At 36.1% G+C, this 18,067-nt stretch overlaps 1 protein-coding gene across 4 annotated transcripts in view; it reads left to right on the top strand.

Moving 5' to 3' along the window:
- CLCN3 (chloride voltage-gated channel 3) overlaps positions 1-15,868 on the top strand; it is a 97,465-nt gene extending 81,597 nt beyond the window's left edge. For 2 of the 4 annotated variants that reach the window (XM_040470776.1, XM_040470782.1), the window contains 3 exons: positions 5,911-6,127; positions 11,116-11,191; positions 12,918-15,868. In XM_040470776.1, coding sequence (XP_040326710.1) covers positions 5,911-6,127; positions 11,116-11,191; positions 12,918-13,076 — 452 coding nt within the window. In that variant the 3' untranslated portion in view covers positions 13,077-15,868. The remainder of the gene's footprint in view (positions 1-5,910; positions 6,128-11,115; positions 11,192-12,917) is intronic. The other 2 variants (XM_040470792.1, XM_040470799.1) reach the window with 1 other exon arrangement.
- The last annotated feature ends 2,199 nt before the right edge of the window (positions 15,869-18,067 follow it).

Below are 18,067 nucleotides of genomic sequence, written 5' to 3'. Positions count from 1 at the left end.
GTCAGAGAGAGGGAGACACAGAATCCGAAGCAGGCTCCAGGCTCTGAGCTGTCAGCAGAGCCCGATGCGGGACTTGAACTCAGGGACCGTGAGATCATGACCTGAGCTGAAGTTGGGCGCTTAACCGACTGAGCCACCCAGGTGCCCCTGTTTTTTTATTTTAAATATTTATTTTTGAGAGAGAGAGAGCAAGAGTAAGGGGGGTAGGGGCAGAGAGATTGGGGGACAGAGGATACAAAGCAGGCTCTGCACTGACAGCAGCAAGCCCAGTATGGGGCTTGAACTTAGGGACTGCGAGATCATGACCTGAGCCGAAGTCAGACCCTCAACCTACTAAGCCACCCAGGCGCCTCTGTAATACCTACTTTAAAGTGAAAAATCATTGAGATTTTATTTTTGGTGAAATACTGTGTTGAAAAGTATATAAGTTCTATTGTATTATGTGCTGATATTCCTACAAATAATGTTTAAAGGCATTAGCCATAGTATGCTATTTCTTGGGGATAAAGTAAACTGTTGTTTTGGTTTATTTTGTTTTTACTTATTTTTTAAATTTTATTTAAATCCCAATTAGTTAACATATAGTGTAGTAATGGTTTCACTAGAATGTAGTGATTCATCACGTATGTATAACACCCAGTGCTCATCCCAACAAATGTCTTCCTTAATGCCCATCACCCACTTAGCCCATCCCCCCACCTACCTCCCCTCCAACAACCCTGTTTGTTTTCTGTATTCAAGAGTCTCATATGGTTTGCCTCCCTCTCTCTTTTTGTCTTATTTTTTCTTCTCTTTCCCTATGTTCATCTGTTTTGTTTCTTAAATTCCACATATGGAGATAAAGTAAACTTTTTATGAGGAGTAAACAATTGTTTGTGTTCCTCCAAAATTTATTTTTCTCCTTATCTTATAGTCCTGCAGTATTGATGAGGAGGCTAGGCTAGTAACACCATTTCTATTCAATCCGATTCCTTTCCCTCTCTTCTCTCAACCCCCAAAAGTGATAAATGATATTTTCATGAAGCTGTTGCTTTCATACTCCCCAGTTTTTAGTAAAGGACCCTAAGCTGCAAATGTCATGCCTTTGTTCCTTTGAGTCTCTACAGCTTATCTCTTGGCCACTGCAAAAGGATTGTGAAAGATTTTAATTCTTGTGCCATTTGAAGAGGGAAGATATCTAGTCTAGGATTATTTCTTAAATCAGAATGGAAATGCAAATGCTCAGTTTATAAGAGTTATCAAAACAAAGGAGCCTGCAGAAAATATCCTTACAGTTAAGGAAAAGCCTACAGCTTTGTAGGAGTTTTTTAAAGACTAGCAATCTCATCATTCCAAGTTTTGCTGTAGGCAATAGAATATTTGCCAGAATGGGCGAAGTATGTGGTCACACTTGGCTCTTGTATTTAAGTGTTTCAGCTTCTAATCTAGTACCATGGCCAAACCTACAGTCACAGAAGAATTTCATTGTTCACATTCCTATTCTTTAGGTTTTAATGGTAGCCAGCCAAAGAAAAGAAAAAGGTCAGAATTCTGGAATTTATATAGAAATTGAAAGGAAAAAGCAAGGTTTTTAAAAGATAAAGTGGTCAAAGTTAAGAATTACTCATATTCCCACTGATTCTGTGGATATGTTTTTCAAAGCATTGTTACTGTCTTGAAACAGAATATTGTGATAGTAGATAATGTCAGTTTAGGGAATAGATGTATTTTAGACATGCCATCAGAAACGTTTCACATGATGACTTTTAGAACATACCTTACATGTTTACCCATGTACATTTTCATAGAGTTTACAGTTTTGAATGAGAAAAATAGACCTGTCCTTGAGGCTTTGTATATATGTATAATACATAAAATATGGGGTGCCTGGGTGGCTCAGTCAGTTGAGTGTCCGACTTTGGCTCAGGTCATGATCTCGCAGTTCATGAGTTCAGGCTCCACATCGGGCTCTGTGCTGATAGCTCAGAGCCTGGAGCCTGCTTCAGATTCTGTGTCTCCCAATCTCTCTGCCCCTGCTACGCTCATGCTCTCTGTCTCTCTCAAATAAATAAGCATAAAAAAAAACTAAAAAATTATAATATATAATATAATATAACATAACATAACATAACATAATATGGAGACTTGGTTAAGTTTCTGACTCTTGATTTCAGATCAGGTCATGATCTCACTGTTCATGGGATCAAGCCCCACATTAGGCTCTGCGCTGACAGCACAGAGCCTGCCTTGGGATTCTCTCTGCCTCTCCCTGTCTCTCTCTCCCTGTCTCTCTCTCTGTCTCAAAATAAGTGAACATTTAAATATATACATAAATTAAATTAATCAAATATATATAAATATATATAAATTAATTAAATATATATAATATGTAATTTATATGTATTTATATGACATACTTTATGAAAGACAAAGAATGCTTGAGTAAGTGGTAAGCTATATACTATATCCAGGATTGGGAAAGACCAAGGTTTTTTTTTTTTTTTTTATATTTATTTATTTTTGAGAGAGAGGGCAAGTGGGGGAAGGGTGACAGAAGGGGACAGAGAGTCTGAAGCAGGCTCAGCCCAATGTGGAGCTTGGAACTCATGAGCCGTGAGATCATGACCTGAGCCAAAGTTGAACAGTTAACCAGTTGAGCCTCCCAGCACCCCAGGAAAACTCAAGATTTTGAAAGAACAATTTTCCCATAATTTATTTATAAACTATACTTTTGTGTCATTTCATCATTTTAAAGTGTTTATTTATAGATAGTATATTCACATAGTTCAAATTCAAGAAGATTAAAAAGTATACAGTGAAAAATCTCACTCACCCTTGACCTCATAATTCCCCATTTAACTCTCTGTAGGCAGCCATCTCTTTGGTTTCTTATGTACTCTGGTAGATATTATTCTATACTTATATATATATCTTTTTAAACGAACTGTGTCATGCTATCCAATACATGTGTACTTTGTTTTTTTGTTTTTTGTTTTCACTAAGCAATGTTTTCTTGGACATCTACCCAAATGAGTATGTAAAGTTTCTTCATTCTATTCTTTTAAGCTACATAGTATTTCTTGAAGTAGATGTACCATGGGATACATCATGATTTCTAAAATCAGTTCCTTATTGATGGACATTTAAGATGTTTACAATTTTCTGCTATGATAGAAATTGCTCCCTCATATATTTGATAATCTCCTATTTTTGACTCTGTGCCTATGTGCAAATGGACAAAAATTACTAGAAGTAGAAAGTTGGATCAGAGAGTGGGTGCATTTGTAATGTTGTAAGATATTTTCCTATTGCACCAGGTAGTGATCATGCCATGTACTCCCACCAGCAGTGAATGACAGTTTGCTGTGTTAAAGTTTAGTTCAAATGGAGAGATTTCTTCCTGCATTTTTGTGTCAAGATTAAGTGAGGCTGGATGTTTTATAGATTTGTTTAAAATGAAGCATATTTAACATTTATGGTGTGAATAGTCTTTCCTATTTTCCAACTTGAGTCATAAAAATACACTTTTTCGATTCTATTTATGTAATAGGAGCTGTAAGTTTTACAGGGAGATTCTCAGTGTATGAAAGCCTAAATATCATTGACATATTGAACACAGTAGTATGGTACATGACACAGTGACAGACTCTTCCCTTAATTATACTCTCCTGTCCCCTCAAGATTTTTTTCTGCAGAATAAAGCTTTGGCTTGCATACCTAGGAGAACTAATTCATTAAAGGTTTCCCCTTCCATAGCAATATTATCAACCTTAGAAACCTTAAAATACAGTTTACTCAATAATGTGCATTGCAAGCAAGCTTTTTGTTTATCTCTTTATAGTAGTTAAAATAAACTTTATACCTGCTTGGTTAGTTGAAATACCATTTTGTGGATTTAGAGACTTCTTTGCTTTCTACAGTTAATACAAGTGATGTAAGAATTCTAGATCCCTGGGGAGTGTTTTTGGACTCTATCACTACCAGGTTTCACATTGTCAAATATGAAGGGGACAGCTCATGTCCCTTTCTTTTTTGAGAAGTTTTGAGAAGTCAAGGCCTTGAGAGTATATTGACATGAATGGGAAAAATAAGACATAAAATTTGTGGGGAGAAAGGTGATTACTTACATTTGGACATTTTGTTAGAAAAGAACCATTTCCATGCTCCTGGAAGTGTAACTCTTTCCTGCATGCACACTTTAAGAAACTGTGTGAATCATATCAGAAAATGAAAACTATGATGGTATTTTCTGCTTCAAAAGCCTTTGGATGGCATTCAAAAAATTGTTTTTTTCAAACAAAGGAAAACAAACCTAGCAGATGTCCTGACGCTTTGTAAGTATTCAGTAAATGATGCTTGTTAAAATAGTTACCGTATTCACTTAAATGACAAATTTAAGTCAGGCTGAATGTTCACTACCCTGTGCCTTGTTATTTCAAAGGAACATTCCAATAAATTAAAAAATAAATTAGGTTAAGAACTTTTTCTAAAATGTTCTGAAACTTTTGTCATTAAATGGTTTATTTAAACAGTCTATAGCATATTTTCATTGATGATAGAATATTTGTTATTTTAAGATATTTAAGTTTGATGAGTGGGCTTGGTTTTAACTCAGAATATCTGTCATATATGAGAATAGTATTTATACTCCACCATTCACAGGTCATTAGTCAGAGGCTTCTATGGGTTAAGAGCAACCTAAAGAGCATTTTTCAAAAATCATTTACATCATTTGCAAATGGGATTTCTTATTTTCCATGCCTTTATCATGCTTTTAAGGTGGGTTAGTAAGTATTAGCCATTAGAACTTCAGTTAGTGCCTTCCTACCTGAATGTGTCACAACACAGTTAAATAAGGCTTTAGAGGTCAGAAGGAGTAAAAAGAATTGTAGTATTTGTTTATGAGTTCTGTATCTGCTTCTTAACTTGGGACTGATGCTTCTTATTTTGGCTTAAGTATTTTTGTAGCAAAATTCATATTTAAAATATGTTTAGTATATAGCAAATAGCATATTTGTGAACGTTTTGAATACATACTAACTCCAAATAGAAACATAAAGCTCTTTATTTTTGTATTCTCTCCACTTCATGAGTTTCCTTTTTCCTCCTGTGATCTCTGTTGTGCAGTTTTCTGTATCTTTACCCCTTCTTGTCTGGCACTTTCAAAAGTAGGAGTGGGAGTGGCAGCAAACAGAAGCACTTGAAGCAGAGCCACACTAGAGACAGAAATGAGCAGAGCCTTTATAAATAAAACCTAAAAAAAAAAATAAGTCTGCGTCCATTATGTGCATAATTGTAATTTAAACGCACCTATTGATGTTCATGAGTCACCCAGAAAATGAAACTTTAACATTAGAAAAGAGAAAGAACTAGCTGATTCACAGAGGTTGGAGTATATGCAACATAGTCAGAATTAAGAGTGAAACTCACTTTAGCCCCCCCTCTGCAGGATGAGTGACATTTTAACACAGGCAGGTGTTACTTGATGATGGCTTCCTTTATTTTTCTTCTTCTTCTTTTTTTTTAATATATGAAATTTATTGTCAAATTGGTTTCCATACAACACCCAGTGCTTGATGATGGCTTCCTATGATAAACTATGCTCTCATAATTTGTGCAGGTTTTAAAAACCATATTTCAAACATGCTTCCTTGTCCCCCAAAGTTAGAAAACGGCTTCAGCCCCAGTGAAGAAAATTGATGTACTAAAAATATTTTATTTACATGAAGACGATTTGTTATTGGTGTATTCTAATTCTGTCAAATATAAGAAATGACTAAATCAGTTTTCAGCTGATTCCTTTCTTAGGGTAGAAGATAGGAAAAAATGAAGGGACCAAAAGTCATGGGATACATTTGTTTATTCTTTAAAGTCTCCCAGAAAGATTACCCCTAAACAAATTAAGTTTTGGTCATCTCTATCTCTTTTCAGAAAGTGCTAGAAAAAAACAAGAAGGCATTGTGGGCAGTTCTCGTGTGTGTTTTGCGCAGCACACCCCATCTCTTCCGGCGGAAAGTCCTCGGCCATTGAAGCTTCGGAGCATTCTTGACATGAGCCCTTTCACAGTGACAGATCACACCCCAATGGAGATAGTGGTGGATATTTTCCGAAAGCTGGGTCTGAGGCAATGCCTTGTAACTCACAATGGGTAAGTTTAGTGAAAGAAATCAGTTCGCTTACTGGAATTTATGATACTGTTTAGTGGAATTCAAATTCAGTTATTAGGAAGGACTGTAAGTCAGCTTCCGAGTGGGAAGGTCTGTTTTTTTAGTGTGGTTATTATAAGTACAGGATCAGTATTGATCAAATTGACACTTACCAAGAATAAAAACATTGTCAACTGCCAGATCTTTGCCAAAACATAAAGTAGTATTTGTCAGGAACACTTCAGAGTTGGCAAAGAGGTTCTGAAACACCTCCAACATGCACATTGAGCTTAGAGTATTTCCTCTATTAGAGGAGGAGTGAACCTAACCTGTACGGAGTAGAGAAAAACCTGTTTTCTTTTTGTAAGTATTTCATTTTTTAATGTAACTTTCTAGTTCAGTAGAAACTTTCTAGATATTTTGCTGCTCGCTATTTTAGCCATTATTTTACTTATCATATAATGAGGGAAATAATATATAATTAAATTTGTAAATTAGCTAAAATCCTCCTTTGGCAAATATTTGTTTCCTCTTCTCTACCTTTTCCGTCCAGAAATCTTTTATATAAACTGCTAATGACAAACACTCATGTATTTAAAATGTGTAAGTTGATTAATTTATTTGTCCTTTCCACATGAACTACCAGTGTTTCTCCAGGGTAGGATATTGACAAGTTTTGCTCGGCAGATATCAAAGGGACACAGTGGGGATGGTATCTGCGGGCTGCTCAGCGGACGCACTCCTGCTTCACTGCCTCTGCTCCCCTCTCCCCCTGCACCTGGGGTCTCTTTCCCCACCTGCTCTCTCTCTCTAGTCCCCTTTGCTTCCATCACATTACTGTTCCTAGTTGAAATACTTAAGAACATTGTTTTATCTGAAGGCTGATGAGAGGAAGGCTAGAAGTGAGAAACAAAGGTACTCTTGATTATGCATAAGCCTGCACAGCCTGAAACTGGTTGAAATAGTAAACACTTTAGAAAATCACAGCAGGTTTAAAAAAAAAAAATATTTTGTACAAAATATGTGAGTGGCAAAACACATGACCCCTTTCTAAAGAAAGGAGGAGAAAAGAAAAAAAGGGAAGGAAATATGTGTATCGAGCACCTTCTTTGTGTTTCTCATTGAACTTTGTATATCTCTGCAAAGTGGGCGGCAGCCTCCCTGCTTTACAGTGTAGTCACTGAAGCTCAGAAGTTTCATAATATGCCCAGTCATGTGGGTGGTAAGTCATGGTTTAGGGAATCGAGTATCTTTCCAATTTTAGAACCCGATCTCTTGCTACTGCTTTTACACTGTTAATGACCAGTAGAGTGTATCTTCTTTCTTTGTGATTTCTTAAACTACTACAATTTTCTTGAACAATACATTAGGCCATACTAGGTTAGGAACAGAAATATAAAGGTAGAGAATTAGATCCAAGTTCAGCGTTTTCACTATGCTAACCAATTAAAATCACTCTAAATAGTGGCTCAGGCGGCTAAGCATTTGACTCTTGATTTCAGCTCCGGTCACGATCTCACAGCTGTGAGATTGAGCCCCACATTGGGCTCTGTGCTGGGTGTGGCGCCTGCTTGGGATTCTCTCTCTCTCCTTCTCCCTCTGCCTCTTCCCTGCTTGTGCTCTCTCTCCCTCCCTCAAAAAAATAAAATAAAATAAAATAAAATAAAATAAAATAAAATAAAATCACTCTAAATAGTGTGAAATAAATTATATTGAAGGTACAAAACTCTTGATTAAAGGCAGGAAGTTTCAAATTATTAAATATCACAGATACTGATTGGAGAAGAGATGTATGATAACTTTTAATGTTTAATAAAAAAATAATAGTACCAGGGCACCTGGGTGGCTCAGTCGGTTGGGTCTCTGACTTTGGCTCAGGTCATGATGTCACAGTTTGTGAGTTCGAGCCCCGCATCGGGCTCTGTGCTAACAGCTCAGAGCCTGGAGCCTGCTTTGAATTCTGTGTCTCATTCTCTTTCTGCCCCTACCCCACTTGTGCTGTCTCTCTGTGTCTCTCAAAAATAAATTAAAAAATATAAAATAATAATAATAATAATAATATCAAACTTCATTGTTTAAAAACTTAATAAATACATGTTAAATGGGGTAGCTGTTTATGAATTTGTACTGCTTTGGGGACCCTTTTAATTATAAATGGCTCAGTTAGAAACTAAGCTGAGTTGTTACAATTTTTACTTGCTTCCAGTTATTCTCTTTGCCTGGCATGGTGTGTCCTTTTACGTGCTAACACATATAAATGTCATTCTCTAGTCATGATTACCTGTGATCACCAAGCTGGATGGGTCAGTTACCATTTTTCACTTTGCTGCTTAATTTCCAGATTTTTGGCAGCACAAATATTACAAAGGAAAATACTTAAAGTGTAAAACTTAAAAAATGGGGGTGGGGGAGGACAGCTAATTAAAATCTTACCTGATATTGCCTGTTTATAAGAAAGCTTTGGTGAGGGGGTAGCTTTTTCTAAAAGAATATGTTTAATTGCCTTGATTATAATTCCTTATTTCTGTACTTCAAGGAAAATAAGTCGATATATAGAGAGAGAAAGAAAGAGATCATTAGGAGTGGTAGCTCTTGGGTCTTTATTTTCTTTGCAGTATGTAAGGAACATAGAGCATTTTATTCTCACTTGAAGTTAAATGATTTAAACCTAGAAAAGAAACCATACCTTCTGTATTTTACTGGATAGTGTGAAGATCCGGATAACTGTCAGCATCTTATAGTTCATATTGGGTCCACAGAGGTAGAAAGTAACTGTTTGGGGAAAGAGGTGCAACAAGTCCAGACTCGTAGATGCAAGTAGAAAATGAGAATAGAGAGATGAGGGGGAAGTGTGTCTGTGAATTTTAAAGATGTCAGTTGTATATTTCCCGTATTTTATATTTTAATTAGCAGAATTTCTCAAAATCTTTTTAGTGTTGGTGGAACTAGCAGGATGTTAAATAAGCATTGCTTAGAAAGAGTTTTGTGACCATATAGGTTTGGAAGTTACTGGATTAAATACAGTTGAGGTTTCTTTATTGTGGAATATCTCAAAAGTTATAATGTTGATATTATTTGAATCTCAGGGATAGTAGGAAATACAGTTTTCCAAACTTGTTTGAACATGCAGTTTTTTGTTGTTGTTTTTTTTTTTTTCTTTTTTAATGGAGGAAAGAGGGCCAAACTCCTTGGACTGGTGCTTTTTGGAACATATTTTGGGAAAATGTTGGGTCATGCTCTGTTATACTTATGTCATTGCTTATTAGCCCCACAGGGAAATAGCAAATTATGCAAGTTATATTTTGCATTGAGTTTCTTTATACTTCCAGAAATTAATAAAGTAGCAGTGAACGTGGCCTTATTCTCAAATCACTCTTCTTCATTGGAAAGGAAATACACGTTTGTCCTCCTTTTTTAGGGCCGTTACTTTGTAATATAGAGATTACTTTGTAAATCTCTAAATTTGCCATTTGGTCCTTCATAAATTTGTAACTTTCCTCATTTTGTATCTTGTGATTTGGTGGAGCTTACTAATATACTAACTGAAATTAATCACTGTATATAATTGGATAGAAAAGAATGAGTAAGAATTAAACTGAAACTATTTAATTGTCAACTATTTATTTCCTGACTCCAGCTATAAATTAAAATGAATTGATGTGTTTTTTTGTTTTTTATTTTCCCTCACACACTTAGAGAAGAACATCTATTGAGTGATTAAGTGCTTCTTTTATGTATCCATTTTTTATTTCATGAGTGCATTTTCTAAGCCTTTTTGGAGGGAGAATTTGTTCCCATGCTCGGATAACTTTGCAATTTATCTTTGTTCTTAAGTTAGTACATTATTTTAAATAATGAGAAAACATTAGCAGAAAATCTATTTCTGCCTTTCCCAATCTCTGCTCTTCCTGCTTACCCACCCCCACACCCAGGCATCATCCTTAATAACTGTTTCATAACTGACACATCTCTAGTCCCAGACTACTTTGACTAAGTGAAATACCCTGGTAACATTCTTGAAGAAGTCAGAATGTTCAAGGGCAGTTGAATAGTAAAGTTGACTTAACTAGATCCTCAGGGAAATGTCTAGTTACCCTGAAGGGCATTCTGGATGGGCTTCCAGAATTTCATGACTAAAGCTTTCTAAGGTTTTTGACATTCATTATCTGTGTTGCCATATATTGTAGTAGAATTCATTGGCTTCCACTCTAAAACCAGTAACCAGGATTTTGTTCTAATAAATTGAATTATTTACAAGTATCCTTGTGAGAATTTATGTCCATCATTTTGCTTGTAGGTTAACTGAGAAATAATCATTTAGAAAATGAAATGCATAATGTAAAAGTCATCTTGACCCCTAATCATAAACACATCTTACTAGTTTATTTTAGGAACTGGCTTTCAGCAGGTCCTGAAAATTGTTTTTTTTTTTTTTTACATTGCTTGGCATTATTTAAGTGCACATTGCCATCAGTTTTAATCTGAAATAATAGTAAGATCCAAGGGATTTCTTAGTTCTTCATAGACAATTAAGGCTAAGCCTCTACCTTTTCACTGTTGAGGTAGATCCAAATCATAGCTGCCGCATTGTTAACTTTTTAGCAATTAGAAAAATACTTTCCTCTAAAGAAGGAACACTGAAAATGAAACTAAATTTTAGAGGTTTATAGCTGTGTATTATTACTGTTTCTTTTTTGCTTTTCTTTATAGTCGTCTTCATTGTGAACTTTTATAGGGTTGCTTTTTAATTTAAAAAGGAAAACAGCCCACCAATATTTAAAAATAGTATCATGTCTCTTATGAAAGTCAGTAGAATTTATGCAAATGGGACCTGGGATTTCAAATCATTTTTGTTTTTATTTTTCTAAAGTTCATTAAAAGCATTCTTATGGTTCATGTTTTTATTTTTTCTCTCATTCTTTATCATTATGATTGGAACCTTTTTTACTTTGATTTCTCACAGTTATTAGCATAACATGATCTGTTTCAGGATTGTCTTGGGGATCATCACAAAGAAGAACATATTAGAGCATCTCGAGCAACTAAAGCAGCACGTCGAACCCTTGGTGATTAGATATATCAGATCTCCTCATTAGATACCTTAGAAGTCAGGAAGCATGAAACTTGTGAACTGTTCAGTTCTCTCTTTCCCAGATACCTGCTGAACTAAAAAAATCCTACATGCTGCCAGTTAACATTTCTATCTCGTAAACTATGTCTGTAAGATAAATTTAGATATTTGTAAAATTCCATTCACAGGAAGTAAGCAGAAGTTACCATCTCTCATCAAAATCATTGGTTGCAATTTAAGAACTGTAAACAGTTTGGTAGTTAAATGAGTAAATGTCATTGGACATTCTTAAAGTAAACACAAGTCTGTCTACCTTAGTGGATACACCGGTCTCAGAAGATGCCTGACTGGTTAAAAATGTCTGCCCCACCAAACCCACCAAACCCTTTTTCTTTTTTTATGTTTCCTAATCTTGTGGTAGTCTTGTGGTAAATCTAAGCTCATAAATGATTGTTAATGGAGCTTAGCAATGTTACAATTGCTGAATGTTAAACAGATTTTTTTATGGGCACACTAGAGTGTAATGTTGTATATATTTGTGATCTTGGCATTAATTCTTCTTCTGCTACACCTTGCATACCCTCATAATCAAGAATGTGTGTCCTGCCATTTCATTAGTAACCTGTACCTAGTTTATGTGTGTGCCCCTTTGGTATGATGTTTCCAGAATGCTGTGAGCAGCTCTTGGGGTCAAATGCATTTGTTTTAACCGGGTTTATGTCCTAGTGGTTTCATGACTAAAGATAAAGTTTGAATTATCTTAATCATATAACCTAAAAAATCGTCTGGCTTTAGCTATTAATGCCTGAAATTATTTTGCCCTGCAATTGTCATACCTATATAAAACCTGTCCCAGTTTGCTTAAGTACACAACTGATTATGTATTCCTGTTGTTTGCTAATATTTCACAAGTGTTTCATGCATCCTTTTTTAAAAAACTACTAACCAGAATAATAAGTAGCTACTCATTCATTCTGCTTTCTGCTTCACCTATAATAATCTTTTAGGACTGCTTCTTGATTTTTCACCTATCTTTTAATGTGAGCATTAATCACCAAGACTTTCATAAAAGCACTGTATCTTAACTTTTTTGGCCAAAATCAAAAGAGGAAAACATTGACGTGTGTACTAGAAACTTGGGTTGTCTTATAGATTTATTCTTGGGGCTCTGAAGTTTGGGATTAGAGTTCTTTGTTGACCATTTTATATGCATTTTATCTCAATTGTATGTGCTTTCATGAAGATTTGCATACAACTGGGCAATCTTTACATTATTTTTTAAAGTTGATTAAGTTTGGTTTTAAAACCGTGGAATATTGAGATTTGGTCATCAGACATTTTACTGCTTTCTTGATGTCATGGGAATTAATTTTCCTTCTCAAATGGGATCAGTGTCCTCTCTTATTTTATACGTCCTCCCATTTTTTTGTTACTTTTTTGTTGGCATACATTAATCAGAATACCTCTACTTCAGTGAGGCATGAAGTCCTCAGAGTCTCAGTGGAAAGGACATTGGCTTATTAGTGACCATAGTACTTTTATATCAAAGGATGGTTGCTGGCTAATTTAATTATCTTTACCAGTAAAACACTTTCTGAAAATACAAAATCACGATGCTTGCTTTGCTCTGTTCCTGTCAACAAAAAGTGTTAGCTATAGATTTAGCTCTTCTTTTCTTTTCCCTTTTATTTAAATAGCACTCTTCTGCTTATTCCTTTCAGGCGCCTCCTTGGCATTATAACAAAAAAAGATATCCTCCGTCATATGGCCCAGACGGCAAACCAAGACCCCGCTTCAATAATGTTCAACTGAATCCTATAGATGAGGAGAGAGAGGAAACAGAAGAGGAAGTTCATTTGTTGAATAGCACAACTCTTTAACCTGAAGGAGTCGTCTACTTTTTTTTCCTCCTTTAAAAAAAAAAAAAAAAAAAAAGGAAAATATAAAACCCAGGCTTTTGCAACGTGGTTTGCAAATAATGCTGGTGGCATGGAGGAGTTGTTTGGGGAGGGAAAGGAGAGAGAGAAGGAGACGAGTGAGGTATTTCCCCATCTAACCAAGAGCAGCAAATCATCTCCTGTGGTTCTGCACTGGATGCATTCAGCTGAGGACGTGCCGTGATAGTGCAGGCTTGAGCCTCAACGGAGAGGACGCCGCAGTCCTGGAGCACCTGGCCGGTTACTCCAACATTTTGCAAAGACGCATTATCAGTCCCTGTTCTGGAGGGATTATTTGAATTGAGCCATCTATAAGACTGCAGGGTCTTGCCCTTTTGTATCAAAACTGTTCTGTTTAATTCATGACTTATATAGTTAAGCATTATCTTTCTACATTCCAGAAGAGCTTTTATTTCTCTCTCTGTCTCTCTCTCTCTCTCCCTCTTTCTCTCTTGAGCTGCAACAAAACCTCTTTAAATTGGTGTACCCTTTTGAAACAGTCCTTTCTCATATTGAGATGTACTGTGATTTTACTGAAGTTTCATCGCAAGAAGGGAGTGTTTCTTGTGCCATTAACCATGTAGTGTGTACCATCGCTGAATGCTTGGAGCTGTCTCATGTACCACAACAAAGGCTAATCAAACAGGTAAAATCTCGAATGAAGTGTGAACAAAAGCTCTCAGCTTGTGTGCATTGTGGTTCAGAATCAACAACGAAACTTGACTTGTTAAGGATAAACAGTTTTCTTTTTGTTTTTTTCCTGCTCAGACTTTATGGATAATGTGACCTGGTCTTATGCAAATTTTCTATTCTAAAACTACTATAATATACAAGTACTGTTCAGCATAAAGAAACAAAATGCTGCTGCTTTGACAGTAAAGAGAAGGAAGTATTCTGTTTCGCTGTATCTGGAATTAATTGCATGTTTAAACACTGGAATTTTTTTTCTTGAAATTAGATCATTTTTCTTTCCTCAAGATATTTTATTGCTGACACTGAAGAAGAAATGTAATTCATAACTTGCACTAAATGTATATTTCTTTTCTTAAAAATTTACCATTCTTATTTATATTTTTATGGATTAAAATTTATAAAATACAGATCAGTTAATATCGCGCTTAAATAATTTTACCTTTTTAATGTGATTTTTATAGACTAATTCAGACTTACAAATATGGAGTTATGAACAAAGTTTACAATGGGAACAAGGGTTTAAAAAGAGGTTGTGGTTATTTGTCTATGATTCAATGTGTACATAAACCTTTTTCTGATCTTTCACTGCCATCCTCTGGATTATGTCTTCTGACCTGTATACATTTTGATCATTAACTAGCAAGTTAAAATATGACAAATCACTTTGCAGATTAAAACCAAAAGTTAAATGGTATTAACCTTTTTTTTTTTTTAAATTGAAAACCACTGCAAAGGTAGCAGTTAAAATTTTAATATGAACATAACCTTTGATTCTTTGGGTTTGTCACATTCATCAGTGAGTATTGTTTTGAATATCCACAGTGCAGAGTTTTGCAGGATGCGTTGAAAATGTCCTAGGGTGTGTCTGGGATTTTTGTTTTTGGAAATGTTTGTCTTGATCATGGTCTTAATTCACTATCAGCAAAGGAGGTTTACTTGTACGACTGGCCTAAATATTCTGGGCTTATGCATTTTTGGTAGGAAATGAATTTTTGCAGACAGACATTTTCTGAAACATAACTGGCAATAAGCCATTTTTACATTTTGGAAGTGATTCTTCACTTCCTAGTTCTTAAAAATAATGTATCTATAAGATCTTGAAGCTTTATTAGATCATGAAGCCATATTAGAATGACAGTTGAAAGTTGAGTAACATTTTAGGAATTTCATGGAATATTCTTAGTTTTGCTATCTGCCTAAAATCAGTATTTTGAATCTTAGTTTATTTCCTCCCTTTGGCAAACTTCAAGCTTTCTTAATGATCCCTTCATTTGGCCACCAGAGTGAAATCTTTTCTAAACAATACTTCTGTGTATCTTACCCGTGTATCTTGTCCTAAGTGTATCTGCAGTGTGAACTCCTCAGCATTGGCTATTAAATAGGTTCTCTTGAGTTATAAGCCTTCAAAGGAGAAACGAGTTTCTTTGCAGATAGCTTCATAACATCAGACCTCACATGGATTTTATTTTCCATGAGTCCTTTTTGATTTCAGGTCCTTCTTTCATTGCCCATCCTGCTTCACAGACTGACATTTCAGGGTGGATATTCAAGGTGGATATTAATTTTCTTCTCGGTATATTTCTATCCCTTGATGTGTCTTACTGCTAAAATACAGGAAAAGTGTTATATCTTTAATGCATTCAGTGGTTTTCTTGGGTAATACTATCTATTCCACTTTTCTTTTTGATATGTTGAGGTGTGTCTGCTTTTCAACCAAATGATGAAATACTAGAGACCATGAAATATATGTGCCTGGCTAATTGGCAAATTAATTGACCAATATAATCAGTGGAGCGCCTTATTGGAGTACCCTTTTTCAGAAGGTATGATGAGAATGGGCAAGGGTGTCAGCATCTCTTATTAATAATTGTTTTCAGTTTTGGTTCATGAAGAATGCTTAGTTTGTTAATCTGTGATGTTGCCTAGAGCTGTATTTATCTGTTTTTATTTATACTAGTGTAGTAAAGCTGCATATCATTACAGTAAAAATGATTACTGTGATGAGTTAATCAGAAAAATCTATTAAAATCTATATGACAATGTGTGGTTTGGCCTTTAATTATATCTCTAACAGTCCTCGCACTTGACTGCTGCTCTATGCAGTGCAGGCCAATATGCCTGGGGCATGCAGCCTCCGAGGGGTGGTAAATAAGATGTGTCTCTCAGGTTACAAAGCCACTTCTATACTTTGCAGGCAAGGAGCAACGAGAGAATAGATGTTACCTTGAGTAACAGGATGTACATCCAGCAATAGAATAGAGCCTCCACTTGTCAGCGAGAAATCACAGGTTTACAAGATTTCACTTCAGTTTATTTTCAAAAAGAAAAATTATGCTGTTAGCATATAGATAAAACATGTAAATGATTTAAATGTTTTGAAAATATTACTCTGTAAATTTACTAAGAGAACTGCCTGAAAGGAGGTGGTAACATTTGAATTCCTAAAAGATTTTAGTAGTCAAATATGAAACTCTTAGTAAAAAGTCAAACACTTGCTAAAAAGTCCAGGATAGATTTTTTTTTTTTATCATTCATTTTATTTGATCATTCACTACTTTTTTTTTTAATGTTTATTTTTGAGAGAGAGAGAATGCGAGTTGGGGTGGGGGCAGAGAAAGAGGGAGACACGGAATCTGAAGCAGGCTCCAGGCTCTGAGCTGTCAGCAGAGAGCGTGATGCAGAGCTCAAACTCAAGAGCCATGAGATCATGACCTGAGCCGAAATCAGACACTTAACCAACTGAGCCACACAGACACCCCCCTCCTTTTTTTTTTTTTTTTTTTTGGTGTGCCCCTCACCATTATAGGCATACATAAATCAGGCAAAAATTCCCATTCTCATGGAGAAAAGTAATGGGGAAGATGCTATTTTTATAGAGGGCCTCAGGGATAAGGTGACATTTGAGCAGAATCCTAAAGAAAGTGAGGGAATGATACAGTTATCTGTAAGAAAAATGTTCCAAAAAGAAGAAATAGTATATGCAAACATCCTGAGGTACGGTATGCCTGACAATTATAGGGGATACCAAGTAGGTCGCTGGCTGGAGTGGGGAGTGGGGTGGGAAATGAGGAAAGAGGTTGGGGGTGTAGGAATTTGACTTAATTATGACTAAAATGGTAAGTCAGCGAGGCAGAAAAGTGACATGATCTGACTTAACATGATCTCTGGCTGCTTTGTTGGGGATAGACTATATTGGGTAGGGGTGGGAGCAGGAAGACCAATTAGAAGGCTCTCAGAATAATCAAGGTAAGATATAGAGGCTTGAACCTGACTGGAACTGGTGGAGGTCATTGAAGTGGCTGGTTTCTAGACATTTTGGAGGTGGGCTAGACAGGATTTGCTAATGGATTGAGTGTGGAGTGATACATGAGGAGTAAAGGGTGTCTCCAAGGCTTTTGGCCTGAGTAACTACAGAAGAATGACCACTGACTGAATTGGTAAGGACGTTAGGAAGAATAGATCTGAGGTTGTAAGGAATTTTGGTTTTAGACATGAAATTTTAAGTCATTTCGTCTTCCAAGTGAGGATGTCAAATAGGCAGTTGTATATATGAGATTCAAGTTCTGGAAGAAAGGTCCAGCCTGAGAGACCTAAGAAAATGTGGGAGGTATCATCATCCTGAGTCAGGATGAAATCACATGGGATTAAGTGGCCAGGGAGGGACTGAGCATTGACATACGTGTATATTTAGATTGGAGGACATGAGGGGCCAGCAAAAGAGGGAGCAGCCAATGAGGTAGGGTGAAGAGGGGTGCCTTTAAGAGAAAGGTATTCCCCTTAAGGCAAGTGAGTAATAGTTTCAAGGAGGATCAAGTTTTTGGTTGTTGCTGATCAGTGAAGTAAATGGGGACTGATAGTTGCCCAGTGTGGAGATAATGGACAACTTTTACCAAAGCAGGTTCAGTGAGATCAGGCAATAGTCTGATGGGAATGGGTTTAACAGAATTGAAAGCAATTGAAGGCAGCTTCTCCCAACTCTTCTGGAGTTTTTGAAAAACAGGATGAGTGATAGAGTTTTTAAGATGCAGGATATTATAACTTGTGTTGTTTATGGGAATGTTTGGGAGGGAAAATTGATTGAGAGGTCCTTGAGTAGGCAGGAGGGGATGGCATCTTGTGCACATAGTGGGGACATTGAGCACCATTCGCAGCAATGTGGAAAAGGCAGAGTATATTGGGTAGTTGGTAGTGTGAGATTTTGTGGAAGTTTGTTTTTTCTCAAGTAAACCGAGGGCTGGGAG

Source organism: Herpailurus yagouaroundi, unplaced genomic scaffold, assembly GCF_014898765.1.
Source record: "Herpailurus yagouaroundi ecotype Mexico unplaced genomic scaffold, PumYag 28, whole genome shotgun sequence".
Classification (NCBI taxonomy): Eukaryota; Metazoa; Chordata; class Mammalia; order Carnivora; family Felidae; genus Herpailurus; species Herpailurus yagouaroundi.
This window is presented reverse-complemented; position numbering and strand designations above follow the sequence as displayed.